The sequence below is a fragment of the Prorops nasuta genome, unplaced genomic scaffold, assembly GCF_024137725.1.
Source record: "Prorops nasuta isolate Cenicafe-Biocafe unplaced genomic scaffold, Cenicafe_Pnas_1.2 PNAS00002, whole genome shotgun sequence".
Taxonomy (NCBI): domain Eukaryota; kingdom Metazoa; phylum Arthropoda; class Insecta; order Hymenoptera; family Bethylidae; genus Prorops; species Prorops nasuta.
The window spans coordinates 7,429,565-7,455,050 of record NW_027116799.1 but is presented as its reverse complement, the minus strand read 5'-3'; the positions used below and the strand labels follow the sequence as shown (position 1 = coordinate 7,455,050).

The 25,486-nt window shown below is 39.9% G+C and overlaps 1 protein-coding gene across 3 annotated transcripts in view; it reads left to right on the top strand.

Moving 5' to 3' along the window:
• kst (spectrin beta chain, non-erythrocytic 5 kst) overlaps positions 1-25,486 on the top strand; it is a 69,566-nt gene that overhangs the window by 35,913 nt on the left and 8,167 nt on the right. For all 3 annotated transcript variants that reach the window (XM_066735709.1, XM_066735700.1, XM_066735690.1), the window contains exons 4-9: positions 19,131-19,356; positions 19,425-19,702; positions 19,870-23,834; positions 23,906-24,191; positions 24,628-24,846; positions 24,913-25,355. In XM_066735709.1, the coding sequence (XP_066591806.1) occupies positions 19,131-19,356; positions 19,425-19,702; positions 19,870-23,834; positions 23,906-24,191; positions 24,628-24,846; positions 24,913-25,355 (5,417 nt within the window). The remainder of the gene's footprint in view (positions 1-19,130; positions 19,357-19,424; positions 19,703-19,869; positions 23,835-23,905; positions 24,192-24,627; positions 24,847-24,912; positions 25,356-25,486) is intronic.

The window sequence follows — 25,486 nt, the reverse complement described above, 5'->3', positions numbered from 1 at the left end:
CATCGAACAATAAATGCTATCACTTTCAAGAGATCGTAGGTGTCGGCATATTTTCCAATCGAAGATCGGCTTTCAGGCTCGGTTGCTCGGACGTCCTACACACTGAGGATTCTTGCGGGACTTCGAATAAGCACACAGAGAGAGAGAGAGAGAGAGAGAGAGAGAGAGAGATCACCTTCATTTGCGAACTCCCCGTGAATGGCCTCCATACTTCGTAGCTTATGACATAATAGTTTTATGTACGAGCAGTGTTCACGCACACGCGCTAACATTCTCTCTCTCGCGCACTTTAAAGAGAGAGAGAGAGCGATTACCTACTCTCCGTCTCTCTCTCGCTCCGCGCAGAATTGGACGGGGAATAAACTGCAACGAACCGTAAGCCGTGTAGGCAGAGCATTGACCAGCGGTACGAGGCCAGCAACACCTCTTAGGCTCTTCGATCTCCGATTCTCCCGAAAGAAATCACGACGATTCTCCTTTTACCGGAAACCAGTTGCCCTCTTCTCTCACGGTTTCTCGCTCGATCGCGATGGGACAGGTGGCTTTACACGGTAATCCAATGCGTTGGCCTCGTTCAATTAACCCCCCCACCCTCTCCTACACTATCACACTCCAAGTGTGCGATACACACATCGTTTATAGAAAATCATACCTTCGCACCTTTGCCACTTTTTTTCCGCCTCTCTCCAAGCCATCATCCATTTTTCCCAACACTTCCTCAGTTATTTGGCAACCGATATATTGTTCCCAGAACAATCTCACGTTATACAGCGTTACGTATCCGCTTCGACGAAATCGCCAATCCTCTTTCCCTACCGGAAGTTCGCGCACTTTGCATGTTTCTCTCTCACGATTTCTCGTCTACCATTTTTACACTTTTCCTCTAAAAAAAGAAATTAACTTTCGTGCGGCGGTGAGGAATATTAATTATTATTGCGAGTTTAGGTGCTTCTTCGTCATAAATCAGAGTAATTTTATTTTTGATTCGGGGATTGTTCGTCAACTCGCAATCAAAGTGTTTTTCAGGGTAGATTGTTTATCTTTGCTCTTCAATTTCTTTAGAAATCGTTTTATTGCTAAACTTGTTACGAAAGGACACTTAAATCCAACTAAGCATGTTAATTATTATTAAAAATTTAAGTTTGTTCATTGTAAGTAAAATTAATTTTTTATTGAGGAATTATTCTTGGTCAACTATAGTAATCAAAGTGTTGTCGAGGGCAGATTGTTTATATTTGCGCTTTTTAATTTCTCTAGAAATTTTTTTATTATTAAATTGTTAAATTATTATGTAAGGACGCTTCAATCTCGCTAAGGACGCGCTCCCATGGAAACGTCATCAACGCCACTACGCGCACACATTTCAGGCATTTATTTTCTATGCGCCAGTGACGCTAATGGAATCTCCGTAAACGCGCCTCAAACGCGCTATAATAATAATTATAAATCTGAATTTGTGTTCATTCCAAGCAAAACTATTTTAATCTTTCATTATGAGAAATTATTCCTGATCAACTCGTAATCAAAGTGTTTTCGAGGGCAGAACGTTTATATTTGTTCTTAAACTTTCCTAAGAATTGTTTTATTACTAAACTTGTTACGTAAGGACGCTTAAATCCCGCTAAGTGCGCCTCCCGCAAATCCGTTTCCGTGGGGCCGTTGGCGATTGTAAGACTACGCGAACGACCGAGTTTGACGAGAATGCGCTCGTTTATGCTTGAGAAAGAAAAAGAATGAAAATAGTTGATTATACGTTGATTGAAATGATTTATTCACAGCAACGGATGGTTTAATAAAGATGATTGAAATTTACGGGATCGTTGTGTAACATATTAAAACAGCACGTTGAACAAACCTCGTACAAAAATTGCAAAAATTTGATCCAAGAAAGGCATAAAATGAAAAGAGAAAAAGAAAAAATGACTGATGGATGATTTTCCACGGTAAATAAGATATCGAGTGTTTTCTAAAGACGACAAAGCGATAATAAAACTTGAAGAGTAACGTTTCGGATGCTCGACTACTCGTGTAAAAGCGTCCTACTACAGTTACATAGTTAGAATCTAAACTAGGAATAATATTATAGAATTTCGAAACTGAATCACGAGACCGATTTCGTATCTGGATCGTAAATACCGAAAGAATTAAGAGTCAACTTCCTGAACGAACGTCGAATATTCTATTCTGGTCGCTGTAATAAAGTATAACATACATATTTTACACATACATATATGTATACAATATATCCACGGCTAGTCTCGTAACGTGACGTCACTGTAGGTTCCCTTTCAAGGACGTCATTTTGTATCCCGAGTACCAATAAATAACGACCAGCAGGAAACTATTATGATGATAATACGATGATACACGATTAGCCAGGCTCAACGAGCATTTTTCTCTTCGCTCTCTATATTTCCCCATAGAAATTCCCCACTCGAAAACTCGATACCTTATATATACATATATATATATATATATATAGAAACAAACCCGAGTTTCGCTGGTAGAAAATCAATAGCGATGAAATGTCAGCCTTTCTCTTATGAATTTTAAGAAAATTCCAAAAATTCGATCCAAGCATATTGTATAGCCAGCGTGGAAATATTTAATAGATCGATCTTTCTCCGGTTTCGTGTGTGTTCCGTTTGGTATTTTTCTTTCCGATACGCCAGAGACCTTTCTCTCTTCGGCAATAAACGCTCGTACGCGCAGTCTCTCGCCTATAATCACTGGACCATACAGCTGGTGCATAATGCATGATGAACGCTCGTGGTATCAACATTACAGTTAGCCGGGAGAAGCCCGGAGAAGCCTCGAAAGTTACTCGCTTTTTGCAGCATCCTCCAACAACACCGTTGTTGAAACAACCGAGCTATATAAATGGACGTGAACGTCGTGTCTATATTCCCGCATATTTTTGCCAAGTTCGCTATAGTCTCGACGCAAAGTCGGAAATAATAACAAAATTTTAAGATTGTCGAATCAGGGAAAATTGTGTTAGTATCCCGATGCACCGTGCATGCGTCCCAGGGATGTGCGAAGAATGTGTTAGGTAAGCTTTGCTCGTTAGAGCAAACGTGATTCTTTATAACGAATACACGGGCCAGTGTAATTAATTTATTCTATTCCGGGATTGTTGCGTAATTGGAACAGAACGAGCTTCCTATTGGTTCACCGTTTATAGCATGCTGCACGTGTAACAGCTTGACATATGATTACACGTTGGAAATTACGAATAAGGCAGCGTGGATATTTGACCTTACTTAGGCGTTCGACACCACTCATTTCTTTCGATGTTTCTGCTTCAGAATGGAAAGGCGCGCCTTCGCGAGGACAACAACAGCCGGTTAACCCGAAAAGGCGTTACTCCTTCCTGCCTACTCCTCTCATTTCCAATGAGACGCTTCTTCACGCTTTTCGTTCCTGCTTTTCCTTATTTGCCACTCGGAGAAAAGCCTTCGTCCTCTTAATGTAAATAATACAACTCTCTTATGATCAAAAAACATTCCTAGATGCCATTTGTACGATTCTTGTATTTGTTTTTCACATACTCCCCCCACCCCCTCTTGATTCTTGTTTCTCTATACAAATTTTATATTTTATCGTTGATGGGATTCGTTGTTTGTAATTATGGACGTTTAAGGGTTTCCAAATAAAGAAAAATAGTTTGTTGGAAAATTGCAATTTATTGAATTTTTCATAATATTATTATAAACGCAAAAATTGTCTTTCTATTGTTTAAAATGAATTTAATAGGCAACGACATGGCAAGTTTGATTGTTGATGATGATCATGAATTTTTGAACGGAAGGTTGATCGAAAACTGGACGTATATACGCATGCGCGTCATCCCTTTTCTGCCGCGCCGAGAAAAGCGATGGCGGTTCGTGGAAACCGGTATCGATTAACATCGATAATCCCGTTGGCGTTACCGTTCAGAAAAGTATCGACCGGCGAAAAACGCGATTTTCGTATTCGCGAAATGACTAAAACCGTTAATGAGGATTGCGATTAGACCTCGTGCGTTTATTCGGTCTGCGTTGGTCGGTTCGCTCGACGAATGTAGGAAGAGGCGCGTTATTACTCGCAATAATTATTCCGCACTGCCGCGGTAAATGGAGCCTGCAGCACGCTTAAATTACTGTTCACCGCGACCGATTAATAATCCGAGCGCGGGCCGTGTCAGTATTTTTCTCTGAAATCCGCTGGGAACACCTCGGGATTGAGCAATACCGCTTTTGCTTCTTGAGATTTCCACGGGACTCTTAAATCACTGTCATGTATCATCGAGATACGCTGCAGCCACTAATCGTTTCTACTTGCTTTGCTCGACAAAAAATTCTAATGTAAAAGTATCGCGAGAAACTCTACGAATTTCACTTTGGTCCGGCAAAATAAAGTGACAGATGTCTGAATTACTTTTACATTTGAGAGTACGGAGTCTGGTTTCGAGTAAAACCAGATTGGACTGTGAAGTGTGCGTAATTAGAATGGAACGGGGGATATAGAAATCGTAAAACGTCGAATTTATTTAATTAGGAGAGCCGCGAGGGGCTAAGGGAATATTAAGGTCGATAAAATTCAATGCTAAAAGAATGAGTAATTCATTGAGGATATTTACTTGACACCTTTATGGAGAGGGAGTTGCTTTTTTGAACGATTACCTTTTTATGGCGCGCATTTCTCGACCGAGCCACGCCCAGAGTGCAGCGCACAAATTCGGTGAGCCTTTAAATGGCGCATGAATCAATCGTTGTTTTATCGCCAGCCACGAAGCGACCACTAAACAAGCCATTCTTTCCTCTCCCCACGGAGAATTCGTATGGCACACGTCCCCTAATATGCACCAATCTCACTTCCGTCTCTTCGAATTTGCCAATTAAAATAAATCAGTATCGTAAACATGTCCCGCTCGCTTATTCCATTTTTATAAACACTGAGAAAAAGAAAACTTTACTGCGCCAATATTTACATTAGACCCAAACCTGTTTCAAAAGTCTTCTGGCCGAGTCTACCAGGAGTCTTCTAGGACAAGCGTAGCTTTGTTGACATTTCGTTTGTTCCCCGAAAATGATGTGTTTATATTTCGGGGAGAAGCAGAGTTCTTTTACCAAAACAAAACTCGAAGTCTTTTCTTTCGTGTTTCTTCTCGAATCGTTTCAACAACTTTTTGTTATTGCTCGAGCATTCTTTTCGCGATTAGTCAGAATCCCGTCTTTATACGTTCGAGGAATATTCTGTCAATAATCGCACAAGGAGGACGGTTATTATTGGAGAATTCCTGGACTCGGGGGAATTTGTTGGAAAGAATTAAAGAAAATAGAAGAAAGACAATCGAATCGCCTCGGTAGAAAGTCAGGAAAATAATTGCGTGACTTTGAAGTTCTGATAAAGCTATACAAGCATTTCACCCTCTCTCGTTTCGACTCTCTTGACATTCCAATTGACGTTTGACATCGAGTGCGATCAACCAGTGTATACTTTCACTCCCTGCTTTTTTCTTTTATTCTTTTATTCTTTTATTTTTACCAAACGCTATTTCAATTTTGTATTACTTTTGCGCGTATCCTGCTCAAAATCTTGACTAATTAATTTAACACGAGTAATCTATTTAATGAAAATCGAGTTTCCCGGCGCCAATCCTTGAAAATATCATTCGCTTAACCGTAAAGTACAATTGATCTCTATAGTATATATTGCAATATAAATGAGGCGTTCATTTACAAAAGTAGTTATCTTTAAAAAATAATTTTTTACAAGAATAAACATGTTTTACTGTACTTATTACATACTACTTACTATACATATAAAGAGTCTGTATTATTTTTTATCCTATAAAAAACCATTGTGTTTATATTCCGGACAAATAAATTTTTACGGCAGATATTGATGTTCTGTAAAAGAGAATGCAATAAAAATGGTTTTGGCGAAAAATGCCACTTTTGCATCTATATTCCACATACTGATTTTTCCTATGACACCAAATGTGTGTCAATTTCTCACTATTTTACCGTATTTTACTTACAGCATTGATATCTCGCTCACACGTAGCTTAACTTTTACTACTTATCGCGAGGCTCTATAGTGTTTCCTAATTAAACAAAAAACTACTTGATTAACGTCACTCGTGCACTTGAAAAAATTCATGTTTCCTCAATTTTCTCGCCAATGCCTAAATGTGTCGTTCGATTAATCGTGAGATATACTCGATCATTAATATATATTATACATGGTATGTACAGTTACAAAAGCTGTTATATCTATAAAAAAAAAAATAATTTTTTACAGGAGAGAACATTTTGTGTTGTACATAAACTACTTAATATATATATACAGTCTGTTCTAATTTTTGTTCCATAAAAAGCAACTATCTCTATATATTCCGGAATAATAATTTTTTTGCAGTAAATATTGATGTTCTGTAAAAGAAAATGCAGTAAAAATAGTTTTAGAAGAAATAAGTAAATATAGCCACTTTTGCAGCTACATTCCTCGTATACTGATTTTGCACATTTTTTCTGCAACTCGAAAATGTGTGTCAAGTACACGAGGCATCGTTGCTACTGTTGCTGCCTCTGGATTGAATTACGTCTTTATTTCGTCGACCTTGATCCATCAAACAAATGCGAGTTGAACCGCAGATTTATCTCTACGAGGGTTCTTCGAAAGGGATCCATTAATTAATCGGATGCTTGTGTATCCCTTAAGACCCGACGCAGATGAAGACAAGTTGCGTAAAGTGCAGAGTTTGCAGCAGCCAAGACCGTCAGTAAACAATAAAGGTTATGAAAGATTGACCGAAGAAAAGAATTCAAGGTACAGCGATCAGTAATAATGCAAACAGGTTGAGATGAAAAAGAAGAAACGTGAGGAAAGACTGAATGAAGAAATTAATTCGAGATACAGCAAACTATAATAATGCAAACACGTCGAGTTAGGGAAGAAGAAACGTGACGAAAGACTGAATGAAGAAATGAATTCGAGGTGCAGGAATCAATAATAGAGGAAACATTTCGAGTTGGAAAGGAAGAGATGATAAAAGACAATGAAGAAGTTAATTCGAGGTACAGCAAACTGTAATAACGCAAACAGGTCGATTTAGAGAAGAAGAAATGTGACGAAAGACCGATTGAAGAAATGAAGACGAGGTACAGAAATCAATAATAACGCAAACATGTCAAGATGAAAGAGAAGAAGGCTCTTAACGACAGACCAAGCGAAGAAATGGATATGAGACACACGGGAATCAATAATAATGCACACACAAACAGGTCGAGATAGAAAAGAAGATTGACGATGTGACGGAAGCGGCGGAAGATGAAACGAGAGTGGCGTGCTATACTGCATGGGTTGAAAAAGTACTGAAGGCCAAATAAAGTAAGAGAGATGATAACAATCGAATAGAACAAAGGGCGGTGAAGAAAGAGACAAAAGGAATGGGTTTTCTATGGATGAATAAACATCGAAGCGTAAAGGAATTAGAGGAGAGACCGAGCCGAGTGGAGGAGGATGAAGGAAATAGGCGGAAGGTAATAAAGCGAGGAAATAATACAAAGGGTAATAAGAATGCGATGGGAGAAAGATTAGACGAGAGTGGAGAGATTTAAAGCACGTTCTCTTGGGAGAAAATGGATGAAAAGATTATAGGGAGAAGTGTGGTAGAAAATTTTAATTAATAATGCCATCTGGTTTGAGTTAGGAGGAGGAAGAATAGAGGGGGGGGGGGAGGCTTTGGGGTATATTTAAAATACAATATTTAATTCGTACAAAAAGAGTGAGGGGGAAAGAGGGGGGATAGGAAAATTGAGAGAAAAATAGTTTGGTGGGATTTTTAAAGGGCGAAATTAAAAATTGAGTATAAAATGGGAGAAAATTGCAATTGTAACATTGCGAACTGTAACCAAAGCCACCAAGGGGTAGTGAAGAGAGTAAAAAAATAAGTGCATGGAAAAATGGAAAGAAAAATAAGGAGAGGAGGGTTCAGCGACCGAAAGAAAAGTTGGTAGAGCGTGAGTGCGGTAAATGTGAAACGAAAGCAGACAAGGCACACGCCTCTCTCGTTGCAGTGGCTCGCTGTGCACTGTTCGCTATTCGCTATGCGTTATGCGCTATCGTTACCAACTAAACAATGTCGAGGCACCTCCTCTCTCAGCCTCCGGTAACGTCGCGCAGCTCCTCCCTTGCGAACCTCGTTATTCTCCTTAACGCTGGCCAGAATAACACGGACCTGGAGGAGAGAGAACGACTGCAATAACCGAGAAAATGCTCGCTACTCTCTTTTTGTCACGTAGTAAAAACTAATAAAAGGTAGCTCCTTCAGCAAAAATTCTCCTTTTTATGTCCTGTGACCCGAACATTGCTCATCTTCAGATATTTTATAACTGTGCCTTTGAGAAAGTAGGGAATGTAGGCAACTCTTTCAGCGAGAGAAACGAAGGGAATGTGTCTGTATAGTAGTAGTGCAGTAAAAGTTAATAAAAGCTTTTTTGAGAAAAGCTCGATTTTACGTACTACGACTAGATGTTTGGTTATTTTGATCATTCTTTGACTGTGTCTTTGAAGAAGTAATAAATGTGAGGAACTCTTTGAGAATGAAAATATATCAATGTAGTTATACAGCAGTAAAGGTTAATAAAAGCTCGTTTTTATGTCGTGAAACAAGAAATTGGGTTATTTTGAAAATTCTGGAACTGTGTCTTCGAGAAAGTAGAGAATGTAGGGAACTCATCGAGAAAGAAACCTGAGGAAAATGCATCAACGTAGTCATACAGTAAAAGCTAATAAAATATCCTCTAAGAGAAGCTCGTATTTACAAGGTACAATAAGAAATTGGGTTATTTTGAAAATTCTGTAACTGTGCCTTTGAGAAAGAAAACTGGAGAAAAAATACACAAATATAAGTAGTTATATAATACAAACTAGTAAAAGCTCGAATTTTTACGTGGTAAAACCGCATAAACAGGGTCATTTTGAAAATTCTACAAGTGTACCTTTGAGAAAGTAGAAAATGTAGGTAACCGTTCGAGTGAGAGAAATGAAGAAAAAGCAGCGATAGAGACTCGTTGAGTCAGTATACAGAGTAAAAGCTCCTTGGAATTTCTCGCAAATCCCCTTTCTACTTATCCCATGCTATCCTATTTAGCATGACTCTGCTGCCCCTTTTCACCCATTCAATCATTCGTTACAAGACTCCTACCTCGCGATTCCTCTTCCTTTTCCACGCTCATTTTCTACGCTACGTTAATCCCATCGTCACTCTACCTATTTATTCCTCGTGCAAAATGTAATCCGCACTCGAATCGTGCTCTCCATTAAACTCAAATCTTTCTTTTTCCACCAGCACTTATATTTCTTCATTAATCACACATGCAAGGCACACGTGTGTGCATAGAAAAATCATTGAGACCGTTCAACGGTTCCGAGTGTTACGTTCCGCGTCGATTGAGACGTCAAACTGTACCCACTGACCAGTCACGAAGGGAATATCGAGGGAAAAAATCGCCTGTGAAAGTGGAATGAACTTATGTAATATCAACAGTGATTTGTCCGATGTTGAAAAGTTATTCGTTGAAAGATTCGTTGATCAGTGATTCTTCTGATACCAAAGAAAAGTTTTTTTGTATTTTTGGACAATTCAAGTGTTATTTTTCTCGTTGATTGAGATGTTAAACTGGATCCAGTAACAAAAACAAAGGGAACAGTGATACAAAAAATGGTCCATAAAACTAGAACGTATATTTATGCAATAAATATAACAAGGATGATTGGCCTAATTTTCAAAAGTTATTGAAGACATTTTTTTAATATCAAAAAAATGAAATATCTTGCATTTCGATGAAGCAAAGGAAAACTGGGAACGTATTTATGCAAATATCAACATTTATTTATCCAATTATAATAAGCTCTATCCAAGAAATTCTTCTACCACCAAAAAACTAAAATATCTTGCATTTGGATGAAACGCAGGAAAATCTGCGAATAATGGGAGTGCGGCATTCCTGCACCGTTGTGTTGAGTTTATCAGTGGTCACGTGGGGGCTTTCACGACTACTTGTAAATAAGAGGATCGAGCGTAACGGTGCCGCCTGTGGATTATCGAACTCGCACAGTGCGAAGATCACAATAGCTGCGATTATTATTTCAATTGGCAAGCACCGTGACGAGACTAAAATTCATACGCTCTTCAGGGTTTATCGCTGTTTGCTCAATGCCCATTTCATGTATACATATATACAATCCACAAAAATAAATTGTATCTTTGGTGGTTTGAAAATAGGCTATTTTTTAATAGACTATTATAGGACAATCACAATCGTCTCTCTCGACTCTAAATCACATTTTAACAATCCGAGAGAATTCCCTCATTTTCTTAAAAAATTTCAATTATACCACGATGATCTCAGTAAGATATACTTCTGAGGAGCTAACGAATTATACATATATATAACCAACAATATTATTTATAACGTGTGATGGTTTTCTTTTAGTCCTTCTATCCGCGATTCCCACGTTTCTCTTTTCAACGTGTTAGAGAAAGCTTCTGAGACCGTCCTCCTTTACCCTCGTGCTTTCTTCGCTTTTACGATTCTTTTTTCTTCATATATATATATATATATATATATATATATATATATATATATATACTCTCTATTTACTAAGAGCGTCCTACACCTTTTCTCAAAAAGTTTGAATATTATTTTAGCGCCGAATCATCGTGCAAAGTGCGACGAAAAATCGTCCAAACTGCGAATGATTGAACCAGACTCGAGCAATCGATTTTAAAATGGCGAGAATTTATGGACCGATGGTTTGATGGTGAATTGGCGCTGATTCGTCTAGCGAGGCTAAATGGGAAGATTTAGAGACGCGTCGGATATATGGTGTGGTACTAACGGTTAACTGGATAATGTCATTTGTCGTTTGAAATAAAGAGAGATGGTACGAGAGAGGCCAACAGATGTGGGATGAATGAGTTATTGGGTAGGAGGGAAATGCTGAGCCTAAAGAAGAATATGGAAACTCAGGGTACGGCATCTGTTAGACGGTCGTGGAGGATCGTAAAAGTTAAGGACGCCTTTGGAAGAGAGCAAGCCTCTTTAACGGGCTGCGATCTGTTCCTTCTTCCCCATACTCGTCCCATTTCGCCACTCTTCGGCTTTTGTACTCTATATATATATATATATATATATACAATAAGACCATTCACGGTATCTCCTGTAAAACCTCGAGTCTTCCACGTGCTCCTACATCCTCATTGACCCGTGAAAAACCCCCTAAATTTTCTACTTTATGCCAGTAATATAAAAATAAAACAATTCAATTTCTTATTTTTCTAAATCAACTTTCAATCGTTGTATTACTGCATTGTTATTTCGCTAGTTTTGTGCCACATGGTCAAAGTCCACGATTGTAAGACCGTAACTATATATATATATATATACATACAAGCGTGGAAAGAGAAACGCTGTAAATCTTTAACGTCGTCGTCGACACATTTTCTTTCCGAAACTTCAAACAACGCGCTCGCGGGTTTCTCTTATTGTAGATCTCTACTCTCTTTCCCTCTTTTACCAGCCAGTTGCCTCGATCAAAAGAGTCCACGAGGCTTAAAAACGCTGCTGCACTGAAAGAACAATTCATGTAATTTTTTTCTGAAGTCGAGCGAAAAGTCTGATCGAGTTTGTTTGACCAACGATCACTACTTCTCGTTGACCAGTTTTCAATGTTTAATTAAAAAATGTCCTGGCTTTTGCCATGAAGAAAGTAGCGATATTTGCTAATTTTATCGATGATTCTCGCGATAGACCGACAAAGCTGTTTAATCTTAATTATGTCCTTCGAAGAATTTCCCGGTGAAGCAGCGTTCGCAGTTTCCTTTTCGAGTTGTCATTCGCGTGCCTTCGATCCACATTCCAGGCCCTGCCAAGAATGCGCGGCCACTGGTAAACGATGCCATAGGAAAAACCGCTACGCGTCTGCTAGGTGGGGAAAAGGGGTGGGGGAGTGTTAGAAGAGAGAGAGGAAAGGTGGAGGAATGAAGGATACGGGAGAAGTGCCGCATGTTTCAAACGGTCCTCGCTTCACTGGATTAGTCCCCCCCCCCCCCCACACACACACACACACACACACACACACTATCCTCCCTACCTAACTTCCTCGTCGACCATAAGGAAAAACTGCGGAAAAATCCTGTGAAAAATGTAATCCGCTCAACCCTACTTAAGCCACTACTTATAACTGCACTTACCCTGATGCCACTGTACCTCACGGAGATTCCGGATGTCTCATTTATACAGTTTGAACCATTTGAATATTTGAATCATCTTCGAAAGAAAATTTCATAGTTTCTAGAAAAAAAAAACCATGTCGATTGGGAGCTGACGAACGTTTGGGGTGTCTGTTTTAATTAAAGTAGAATTAATAGTGTCAAAAGGTAATTTGTGACGTGGATCGATAAGATCAATGATAAATATTGATCTAGAGCTTTTTAAGTGATAGATCCACTGCTGATAAGTGGATTTAATGGAAATAATTTTCAAAAATGATAGAATTACTGTTATTAATTTTTTATAAATAGGCATGGGACGGTCAACGAGAGAAAATTACAGAAGGATAAGTAGTACCGTGATATAAATCATTACGTGCAATGATGAATGTTCATTGAAGATTTCTTAAAGAGTTGATTACACACCGTTGATAATTTTTTGACTATACGAGTGCATCAACACGAGCGATGATAAATGTATATCGAGGGTTTTCCAATGTTTGGATTTCAAGGTTGATTGGTCTATTTAGTGAAAACGAATACAAACGGTTCTCCAAGAGTATTGGTTACCCCGCTGGAATGCGAGTGTTAAGCGAAACGTTCACTCCATCGTTCGCCAGCAGCGGAGTATGTTGCAGCAACTGTGCAAGGCACTAGCGAATAGAAAAGGTGGATTATACGCGACCCTGCTAATACCTACATTGTGGAAAAAGACCTGCGTTGCTTTCTCCCCTCTCCCCTCCCCTCCTTCCCATTGGTTTTCTTACCAAGACATACCAGTCTTTCTGCAACAAATCGCCCCTCAAAAGTCTCACAATTATATCGGTAAACAAGCCGTTACGCGCAACACTAATTAACCCAATTAATCACCTTATACCTATCCCCCTTGATTCTCTTACAAATTAAGTATCAAAAACGTTTTAATACTATAGTTTTAAAAAATTCTCAATTTCTTTACTGGCGATCTTTTGCAATTTTACTCATTACACAGTTCCATTGGTTTTTTCTTAGTGTGGTTTTTATACTTTAATCAAAATTTAATTAAAGTACAGTCTGCAGGTGATTAGAAAAGAATGAACAGAAATAGTGAACGAAATTAAAAAAGAATACATGTGTCTAATTAAATAAATTAATTACCTTATATCTGTTCCATAATTACTTTACAAATTATACGTATCGAAAACGTTCTAATACTAATTGCCAAACATTCTTAATTTCTTTACTGGTGATCCTTTGCAACTTTACTCATTACTGTACCACCGTCCTCTCTCCACGCAGTTTTTATGCTCGAATCCGAACTTAATTGAGGTACAGTCAGTGCAGGCAAACTAGAAAAAACACGAACAACCATAGTGGACGAAATCAAAGTACATGACGCTAATTAACGCAATTAATCACATTACTTATTTGTACGAGATCCAACGATACAAATTAAGAAGGCGAATGCTGCTACCAATTATGCAAATGATACTACAGCCACTCGTTCAATATCCCGCATTTATTAGCCTCCCCCCTTTAATTAAATTAAGTCTAAGGACTTTCTAGACCCACTTCTTTTATCTAATATCACAACCTATATATATATATATATATCTATACTGATGACAATCAAATTGTTCGCATTATTCTTCCTGCATACTCTCCTAACGAGTCTTTCTTTCTCCTAATTAAAAAGTCATCTCGCATTCGGTAAGTTTGAGAAATTGTGTTAAATAGATTTTTCAAGCTTTGTTATATTCATCGTATAATTTCGATGAATATAAATAAGATTTTTATCGAGATCAAGAGCATTAATTTTTATTCAAGCTACGCGTATATAGGACGTCTGAGATAGTCCGGGATAAAAATCTCTAAGCCAATGATTCAGTTGATTTTATAGAGTCCAAGATCCTAAGAGCAATAAGGTAGCGAAGGGCCTTATCGAATTAAAGCTTGGAGATAATTTTGGAGGACATTTATCGGTGGGTTCCTCGCGCGCGAGTTTTAACTGTATCCCCACCCCCTCCCTTAAGCAGAGTGTAACAGTACCGTATTCTCACTTTATTATGCAGCGCTGAGACTCATCCATTATTCATACGACGTTGGAACTCGGATTATAACGTGAATGCACGCAGTTTGGCACACTGGAAATTCGAAGGTCAGTCCTATACGGCCCACAATTCAAGAATACATACAAAAACACGTCTTATCAAAGCCAATCGATCGAAATATCGATATACTTCCATCTGCAATCCAATCACGTTTTTCTTCGAACCCCAATAAATTTCTAAAATAAAACTCTACATTTATATACCATCTCCCGAGAGAAAACACGAAACGTAATCTTATAACTCTTCGATTTCAATTTTTTCCCAGCGAAATCTCTTTTTAATCACGATTTAGCCCCATCTAATTATTATCAATTAAAAAACCATAAAACTCGAGCCAAATCTCAATAAACACTAAACTAACGATGAAACTCGGATTATCCAGTGAATTCTAAAATCATTATCGTGGGAAGGTATATACGATTAAATAAACTTATTTACCGAAGTTTATATAACGAGATAATTAATCCACTAATAAGTTAAATTAAAATTCCTTCTGATTGACGCACGCATACAGGCGTTCGTTAACCCTGGTGCAATCTATCGTGCAATAAAGTGCAGTGATGACTTTTCGTCGATTGAATTTATTCCGAATCATTTTCCCCATCGTCCATACACTCCTAATACAAATTGATAGTTACTAATTACCCCTCTATAATTTTATTAATCAATATCGAGTTACTTCTCACGAGCTCTCAACCATCACCCCATTACACCGATAATGACACACGAGAATGAAGAAAAAAAAATTGTAATAATGTAAACTTGCAGCTCAGCGATCAAATACCTTGTCGAATATTTCTTTCATTGGACCCTGCAATGATCAACTGCATTCCAGTCACGAAAGGTTAATGACCAATACAGCTGATAAAGTGGATTGAGCGAATTAAAGAATTGCATCACAATTGTTTTACTCTTGGAGGGTAAAAATTGGTAATTGTCCGAAGAACAGTTATCAATAAGGAAGAGAGTCTCTTTGGGTTTGGTTCGAGGAGATGGCGATTCCAGGAAAACGCCGAGCAGGAAGAAGAATAAGGGGGGGGGGGGAGAAAAACCTAACGATGTGCTTGAGAGAAACGTACTGTGGCTAAAACCGCGTGTACGTGTGTGTGTGTGTGTGTGTGTGTGTGTGTGTGTGTTGGAAAGAGAGAAACGAAAGAAGTATACGAGGTCGACTTTCCGGTTGGTTGACAAAGGTCAGGCATTCGGTCGACTGGGACGCTTTTGCATTGGGCTCTCTATCAATAAATGTCTATTAACGTTATAACTCTAGGAAGGGACCGAAATAAACGACTGGTATGCTGCGTGCTATCCACTTTGGATCGAGCTTTTATTTTTAGTCCCATTCTCCGCTCGTTCAAACACCTCTCGCCACGACATTGATCGACTTTATTATTATGTAAATCTCGCCAACGTGTATACATAACCTGCTCGTACAACCCACTTGAAATATCAACACACAAAGAAAATACGTCCCTCCTGAAATTCATCCGTTTGACAAATACAGCAGATTTGTAAACTTCCCTCTACTCCCCCCCCCCCCTTATATTTCTCCCCCTGTGTATATATCTATTATACTTTCCTCCGAAACAAATTTCCCTCCAATCGTGTTCAATTCATGAAATATTCATCGTCGACGGAAATTATCAACAGGCCAACGCTTGATATTTGTAATAACCAGCTCCGGTGCATTTTTATCAGAATCCGATTGAATTGGATGATTGAAAATCTCATTGCATATCGATATTCCGTTGGGACTGGAATTAATAATTTGCTTGGAATTCATTTCGATCGCGTCGTCTTCGCACGGGTGCTAGTATCTTGGTGCTGGTTGGAATAATAATTATATGGTGTGGTATAAAAGTGTAAAAATGGGGAGGAGTATTTATTATTCTTATTAATATACTACCGTATAGTCTCTATTCCGAATATCCATTTTATTCCTGGTGAGATGCAACGATTATCCTGCCAATGAATAATATGTTACATATATAGGTAACTACCTCGACTGGTTGGAAAAGATCTACGCGAAAGGCTGATGTATATATATATATATATATTAAAATAGAGTCGCGTATCTCGAATGATTACGTGCAGCTTGCAATTATTACCTATCCTTGTCAGGGAAAATTCAGTTTTCCGTAAATTATTAATTATTTCCTATAATTCCTCATTCCCCTCGCGTTTCATCCCAGTATTACACTTTTTTAACAAATAAATTAGTTTTAATCACCTAGTGTTTGGAAGATTACTACTCGAATAAAAAAAATTATTTAATTCAATTCAATCTTAATTGCTTCGAATATTCACAATAAAATATTTGACTTGGTTTCCATATTTTTTATTCGAATTATGTTAATTTAATTTAGGATAATTTTCTACATTTCATAATTAAGTTAGGTTAAATTTATTTTAATCGTATAATTTGGTTGTGTTGCTTCTGTGTCTATTTATAATAGTAATAATAATAATGAAACGGTAGTTGGCCGTAAGGGGGGTTGATCCGCTATGATACGAGAGACGAGGTTAAAACGCATCTTCTCCTAGTAACGGTGACGGTGCGCGTCCTTTTCTTTGTTTTGCGCGGCGACCACGGCGTGCCGGCCGTCAATCGGCCTGGCAAAAGCAATAATTTCCATTTCCCCCAGCGGCCTTGATAGAACGGCGGGGTACGCCGGCTCCTGCAACCTACAACCGCGCCGGTTGCGCCGGCACAAGTGATCCGACGGCATTCCAGCCGTCACGCGAGAACGTTTCTCTCTGCCGTTCCTGGATTTTGCCCCGTTCCTGCCACGTTCCTGCCACGTTCCTGCCCCTAACCCTCGCAGATCGATAATAAACGCTCCGAGGAACCGTTTCCAATCATCTCGCCATACCCGACCAACCCTGTCCTCCTCTTCTTCGGCGAGAATTTTCACTCCTTCATGACCGGATCAAGCTTAAAATCGAAGAATTTTCTTGTGGAATCTCCAACGCCTCTTACAAACATAATTTACTATATTTTTTTATCGTAGACTCTTCGAGGGATTGTTTATGGTCATTTCGCGATTTTTGACCAAATATTTCTTCTTCTTCAGCGAGGATCTTGTCTCCTCGATATTGGATAAATATTGAACGTGTAAAATTCTGTGGTAGAATCTCTAAGGCTTTGCTAAGGGGAGAATCCTGTAGTTTTTGATAATAGGTTCTTTGAAGGTTCATTTATAGACATGTCGTGATTGTAGATCAATTCTTTTTTCTTCTTCAGCGAGAATCTTGCCTCCTCGATATTGGATCAATATTGAATATGGAAAATTCTATGGTAGAATCTCTAATGCTTGGTAAGGGGAAAATCCTGTATTTGTTTGATAATAGGTTCTTGGAAGGTTCATTTATAGACATGTCGTGATTGTAGATCAATTCTTTTTTCTTCTTCAGCGAGGATTTTGCCTCCTCGATATTGGATCGATATTGAATATGTAAAATTCTATGGTAGAATCTCTAAGGCTTTGTGCTAAGGGGAAAATCTTGTAATTTTTTGATAATAAACTCTTCGATGGATCATTTACAGCCATCTCTTTATTGTAGACCAACTCCTTCTTCTTCAGTGAGCATCTTGCTGCTTATTTTTCTACCCTGCATTTCAAATTGAAGCTAAAAGGTCCATATTTTTCATAATAACGCACACGTTTTTCTTATTGGCTCACATCCTTCAATAAAGTACAAGGCACTTGATAAAATAATTTTTGATACTTTATTCTCATTTACTTAGTGAATGATGTAAATTAAGTTCTGTAATATACACTGATCCAGGGGAGGTTCATTTAGACCGATTAGTAACTTTAATCTAATTTTTCTTCCATATCCCATCCTAATTGCAAAAGATATATATAGTTAATTGATAATACAATTTTTAATTGTCCACAGAGACTCGCTATTAAAGTTTATCGCGCTTTTGCAAAAACAGTTATGGTTTTCGATAAAATTAATGTAACGGGACCGAAGCTCGACGATCTCGTGTACGATAAGCCAAGCGCGAAATAAATATATATTTATGCACGCGCGTTTCCTCCGGAATTTTACGTGCGCGCAATTATCGGAGAAAAGAAACGAGAATAAATTGAAAATCAAGAGCAATCGTGCAAAATAATGCAATTTACAGGCATGTAAATTTCTTGTATCCGAGCGGAGGATGCGTAAAATTCGTGTAACGCTTTATTTTTCTCTCGTAAAGCGCGTGTTAAAAGCTCGCTGAAACGAGAAACGATAATGGCCAGCGATTGGTCAGTGGCGCTTAAATCTTACAATGCATCTGTAATCCGAGTACGAATTGCAAACTTTCCTTTGTCACTGCAAAATCTCCAGAGAGAGAGAGAGGGAGAGAGAACGCGACTCTCTCCTCACGGTTGACATTTTTGCAGTGTCTGGTGGCACTTTTTGGCGTATTTATAGAAAGTTATTTCGACTGTATACATTAAGGTCGATGCACTGGCCTTCGAAACTGAAAATAAGATCAGTGCTCGCGGGCAAATTCCACGTACAGTTAAGCTGGATGTTTATTTAATGAATATACGGATTAAAGATGCTACAAAGTTGCTGTAACGACTCAGCTAAATTGCAGCGAGCTCGAATCAATTGAATCTTCCCATTTATTAAATACCGATTCAATCACGATTTCACATTCCTTAATCGCTCCGAGTGGATTCGCAAGGATCAAAAGACTCGAGGAGCGTATAGTAATTTAATTTTTAAGAGACTCGAGGATTACATCGAGTTACATCTTCTATTTGTGCTTTCAGGTACGACTGGAGAGTATCGGTGCTGAGGATATAGTCGATGGGAATCCTAGACTGATACTGGGTCTTATATGGACGATCATTCTGAGATTTCAAATTCAGGAGATCGAGATCGACGTTGATGAGGAGAATGAGACCAGCGAGAAGAAATCAGCCAAAGACGCACTTTTGTTGTGGTGTCAACGGAAAACCAACGGTTACCCTAGCGTTAATATCCAGGACTTTACAGGTATTTTTTTGGTTCGACTTGATTATTCGCTAAATTTATGGTTGTAATGATGAAATCTTTTTCGGTAGGTTCCTGGAGGAGTGGACTTGGCTTTAATGCCCTTATCCATGCGCATAGGCCAGATCTGGTCGATTGGTCGGAATTGCAGCAGAATAAGAATATCGACAATCTCAATTATGCATTCGACGTGGCGAACACAGAACTCGGCATTCCAAGACTGCTCGATGCCGAGGACGTGGACACCACGAGACCTGACGAGAAATCTATCATCACCTACGTGGCTTCGTATTATCACACCTTTGCCAAGCTGAAGAACGAAATCAAGAGCGGCAAACGTATAGCCAATGTAGGTTCATTGACCTTGTTATTAATAAAGCTTGATGTAGTGTATGTAATTTGCGAGATTCGTGTCACTTAAAATATAAGCATATTTTGCAAATAAGCCTATGATTGATCCGCTTGGAGAACACGTCGTAGATAATCAATGTTAACGTTTTGTTGCCTCGTTTGCAGATCGTTGGGCAAATGATGGATGCTGACAAGAAGAAGGTTCACTATGAGGAGCTCACGTCGGATCTTCTAGACTGGATCAAGATGAAGATCGCGGTGCTGGAGAACCGGGACTTCCCGAATTCCCTGGAGGGCATCCAGGGAGAATTATTAACATTCAAGGAGTACCGTACTGTGGAGAAGCCCCCCAAGTACAAGGAGCGGTCGGAAATCGAGGCATTGTACTTTCATATAAATACACTGTTAAAGTCACTGAACCAACCTGCCTTTACACCGCAAGAGGGTCAGCTGATTCACGATATAGAAAGAAATTGGATCGAGCTGGAACGAGCGGAGCATCGTCGTGAGGTGGCCTTGAGAACCGAGCTCCTTCGACAGGAGAGGCTGGAACAGCTCAATTATAAATTCGAAAGGAAGAGCGTCTTGAGAGAGGGGTATCTCAAGGAGATGATACAGGTCCTGACGGACCCTAGATATGGTAGTAATCTTGCTCAAGTAGACGCCACGGTGAAGAAGCACGAAGCCATAAGCGCTGATATAGTAGCTCGCGAGGAAAGATTCCACGATTTAACGAATATGTCAAAGGAACTCGTAAAGGAAAAGTATCATGGCAGCGAAAGAGTCCGAGCACGCGAACAGGAAGTTCTGCAGAGGTGGAAGCAATTATTGAAACTCCTGGATCATCACAAATCAAATCTAGTTGCTTTGTGCTCGCTGATGTCCCTCATGAGAGAAATCGACACGACTCTGGCCTCCATCCAAGAATTGCAGCTGAACTTCCAAAGCACCGACGTCGGGCCACATTTGTTGGGCGTCGAGGATCTCTTGCAGAAGCACAGTCTTCAGGAATTGCAAGTGACAGCTTTGGGAGAAAGTCAGAGGAGGCTGGGCAGACAGGCTGCACAGCATCTGACACAACCACAGAGCAAAGAGGCTCCGTTGTTGCAAGAGAAATTGGATCAACTGAATCAGGCATACGACGAGCTGGTGGAATTCAGCAAGGAACGTAAAGCTAGGTTGGAGGATGCCAGAAACTTCTTTCACTTCTTGCAGGATCACGAGGATGAGGAGTCCTGGCTTGTGGAGAAACAGAGGATATGCAAAGCTGGCATATCAGCTAAGGATTTACGCGCTGTCATATCTCTTCAGCAGAAGCACAAGACTCTGCAGGATGAGATGAAGGTACGAAGGCCAAAGTCGGAGCAGCTGTGCGACGCTGGCAAGAAGCTCATAGCTGATAAGCATCCATCGTCGTTGGAAATTCAGAATCGCATGGATTCTCTGCAGGAGCATTGGAAGGTTCTCGAAGAGCTGGCTGCTTTGAGAAAGAAACAGCTGGACGATGCTGCAGAGGCATTCCAGTTTTACACAGATGCGAACGAGGCAGATTCCTGGATGAACGAGAAAATGGCTCTGGTGGCATCCGAGGACTTTGGCACCGACGAGCCAAGTGCTCAAGCATTGTTGCAGAGACACAAGGACCTCGAGGGCGAATTAAACGCCTACAAGGGTGACGTGCAGTCGTTGAACATGCAAGCCGAAAAACTCATTAAATCTGGAATATCTACACTGGAGCTTTCCGCTGATCCTGAGCCAGTGGCTGAGCTGGAGCAAGAAGAATGGAGTAACGAGATACGATTGGTACCACAGGACGAATGGGTGGATGAGGTTGTGGAACGAGTGGAACCGAAAACTGTTTCGGAAGACAGGCTGGTACCACAAGTTAAAAGCTTGTATCCATTTAGTGGACAAGGAATGCGCATGGTCAAGGGTGAAGTTATGTTTTTATTGAGCAAGACCAATCCTGATTGGTGGAGTGTAAGGAAAATTGATGGATCGGACGGTTTTGTTCCCGCCAACTACGTACGTGAGATAGAGCCGAAGATCATACAGGTGCAAGTCCGTAGGCCGGAAAAAATTAAAGTCACTCAGCGAGTGAAGAAAACAAAAATGGTGAAGCAGGTCGTGCCTGTTAGGAGGGTAAAGTCCATCAAATCTGCAGTTAAGCCGATCAAACGCAAAACGACCAGCGGCGGGGACAGCGTGGAAAAGCGACAAAAGAAAATCAACGATACTTACTCCGAACTCCAGGAATTAGCGGTAAAACGTCACGCGTTGCTAGAGGATGCCATTAGATTGTACGGGTTCTATCGAGAGTGCGATGACTTTGAAAAGTGGATCAAGGATAAAGAAAAAATGCTGAGAGCGGAGGATCCTCGAGATAGCGTAGAGTCGGCGAGAAGGAAATACGAAAAGTTCTTGACGGATCTCTCGGCTTCCGGTAAGCGAGTCGAGGCGATAGACGCTGCCGTGAATGAATTCGTCCGGCAGGGACATAGTCAACTGGACAAGGTGAAAGCCAGGCAGAGGCATATCCATCAACTTTGGGATCACCTCAATTGGTTGAAGACTCAAAAAGAGAAGAGCTTGGAGGGAGCATCCAGTGTCGAACTTTTCCACAGGACCTGTGACGAGGCCCACGACTGGATGCTGGAGAAAATTACCCAGCTGGACACTGCAGAACTGGGTCCTGACCTAAAAACTGTTCAAGCCCTTCAAAGGAGGCACCAGCATCTAGAACGTGAATTGGCGCCTGTGGAGGAAAAAGTACGAAAAGTAAACCTATTAGCAAACAGTGTCAAGAGCTCCTACCCCCACGAGCTGAATAACGTTAACACTAGGCAAAACGAGATCAAGGATTTGTGGAACAAAGTACAGAGGAAGGCCAAGGAACGCAGGTCTCGTTTAGAGGATGCCGTTGGTCAGCAAATTTTCATGAATGGTTCCAAAAACTTGATCAATTGGGCCAACGACACTCAGGAAACGATGAAAGCTGAGGAACCCGTGAGGGACGTTGCCACTGCGGAGGATCTGAAGAAACGACACATGGAACTTGGAGAGGACATAAGAACGCGAGAGGATGAATTTCGCGAGGTTGAGGAACTTGGTAAACAGCTTCTCCAACGTAATTCGAGTTTGGTAGATGTTGCTGAAAGATTGGAAAAATTGAATGGTTTGTACGAAGCGGTGTCTTCCGATTGGCTGGCCAAGGAGGAGTGGCTCCGTCAGTGTTTGGAGTTGCAGCAATTTAATAGAGAGGCTGATCAAATCGAGGCTACCACAAGCTCTCACGAAGCCTTCTTAGAATTCACCGATTTGGGAGAGTCTTTGGACGATGTTGAAGCCTTGCTGAAGCAACACGAGAAGTTCGAAAACACTCTGCAGGCTCAAGACGATAGGTTAAAGGCTTTCAGTGATACCGCTGATAAATTGATCTCTCAAAATCACTACGACAAGGACTATATCGATGAGAGAAGGAAACAAGTACTGGCAAGGCGACAAGCAGTCAAGGATGCAGCACAACGCAGAAGGGCAGCTTTAAAGGCTTCCGAGCATTACCAACAGTTTTCAGCGGAAGTTGATGACCTGCGAGATTGGCTTGGGGACAAAATGAAGACTGCTTCGGACGAGAGCTATCGAGATTTGAATAATTTGGAGCGGAAGCTTCAAAAGCACGAGGCATTCGAGCGTGAGTTGAGGGCCAATGAGGGTCAATTGAGGGCAGTCAATAAGGGTGGCAAGGCTTTGATATCCGAAGAAAACTACAGGTCCGACGACGTGGGTAGAACGTTGAAGGATCTGAACGACCAATGGGACCGATTGGTAGCATTATCTTTGGAGAAAGGGCGTCGATTGAGGCAAGCGGCTTCTCAACACACGTATAACCGTACTATGGAGGATGCCAGATTGAAGATTGAGGAGATTGAGAATATCTTGCAGAGCAAGCAAGTTGGAACCGACTTGAGAAGTTGCAAGGAGTTGCTGAAGAAGCACCAAACTTTGGAGACCGATATCTGTCAGTGGGACCAAAAAATAGCAGATCTGGTTGCTATGGGACAAGAGATGGCGCATGAAGGACACTTTGACGCTGCTAATATACTGAAGTCGAGTCAAGCTACCCAAAGAAAGTATGTACAATTTTCTCTGGTCAAGGTATTTTATCTTTCTTCCTTATCCCATATTTCGTCTTTTTTTTCAGATTCCGCAACTTACAAAAACCAGCGAAGAGGAGACGCGAGGCTCTTGAAGAAAGTTTGCGATTCCATAAGTTTGGCTTCGAATTAGATGCAGAGTTGCAATGGATCAAGGATCATTTACCACAAGCATCCTCTACGACGCTTGGACAGAATTTACATCAGGCGCAAACATTGCATAAAAAGCATAAGAAACTAGAAGCTGAGATCGAGGGCCACCAACCCATGATTGACAAAACTTTGGCTTCTGGACAGTCGCTCATTGAACAAATTCATCCTGAGAGAAAAAAGGTAGGCTTGAGGTTGATAGTAGTGACATTGAAGAGGTCTCCTATATTGATAATGGTTGTTAAATTCATTCAAATGTATTCCGGGTATAATAGTTTTCCTGTAAAACGTTATCATTTTTGCACAGCTGGAACATCTTCAAGAGTTCTACTTCCGTAGAGGTAAAGTGATCAAGAATGCATGGAAATTGTCGTCAATTTGATTAGATATCGTTTTCTCATTAATATGTATTTACGTGTTCCCGCCTTATTTTAATTAATTTCTTTTACACTTGGGCAAATAATATTTGCGAATGATTAAAATTTCAAATTGTCATGCTATTTTTAATTCATATAATGTTTTAAAGAACTTATTTATCAGCATACACTATTAACGCTGTAACAGTGCATTTTTGCAAATATACTTCGTGTGAAAAGTTAATATTTTTCGTTTTAAACAGATACAGGAGCTGTGCGATCAATTGGATGACGCCTGGTCAAATTTGCAAGAGAAAGCAAGAGAAAGGAGCAGGGCTCTAGATCTATCGCTAAAAGCACAAGAATTCTTTTTCGAAGCTGGTGAAGTTGAGAGCTGGCTTAACGAGAAGAATGATGTTCTTAGCTCAACCGATTACGGTAGAGACCGAGATGCAGCTACAAAATTGTTGACTAAACACAAGGTATGTAAATTATAATGTTATCTTTTATGTTCCTTTATTACATGCTAAAATTATATTTTTTCACAGGCTGTCGAACTAGAATTAGACACGTATAACGGAATCGTGACTGAAATGGGAAACACTGCTTCAACGATGATTAACGCTAAGCATCCTGATAGCAAAGCTATCGCTAATAAGCAACAAGTAATCTGCCAGCAAATGCGTGCTTTGCAAAGACTAGCTACTGTTAGACAGCAACGTTTGATGGAAAGTATGTACCGGCATGAATACTTCCTGGAAAGTCGAGAACTCGAGCAATGGATAAAAGAACAGGAACAAGCTGCTGCTTCAGAGGACTATGGACAAGATTACGAGCATTTATTAATTCTCCAAGCTAAATTCAACGATTTCAAACACAGGATAGAAGCGGGCTCTGAGAGGTTCAATCAATGCGAGGAATTAGCCAGAAAGCTTATAGCTAATGAAAGTCCGTACATTCATGAAATTGAAAAGCGTCAAGAACAATTAGGGTGAGCTATAGATAAAAATTAATATTCGTTTAAGCTCCAGTATTAATATTACTTGTCTAATACATTAATTTGTACACTATGTCTAGTAATGTAAAGTCCCGTTGGTTGTGGTCAATTTTAACAATGTAACT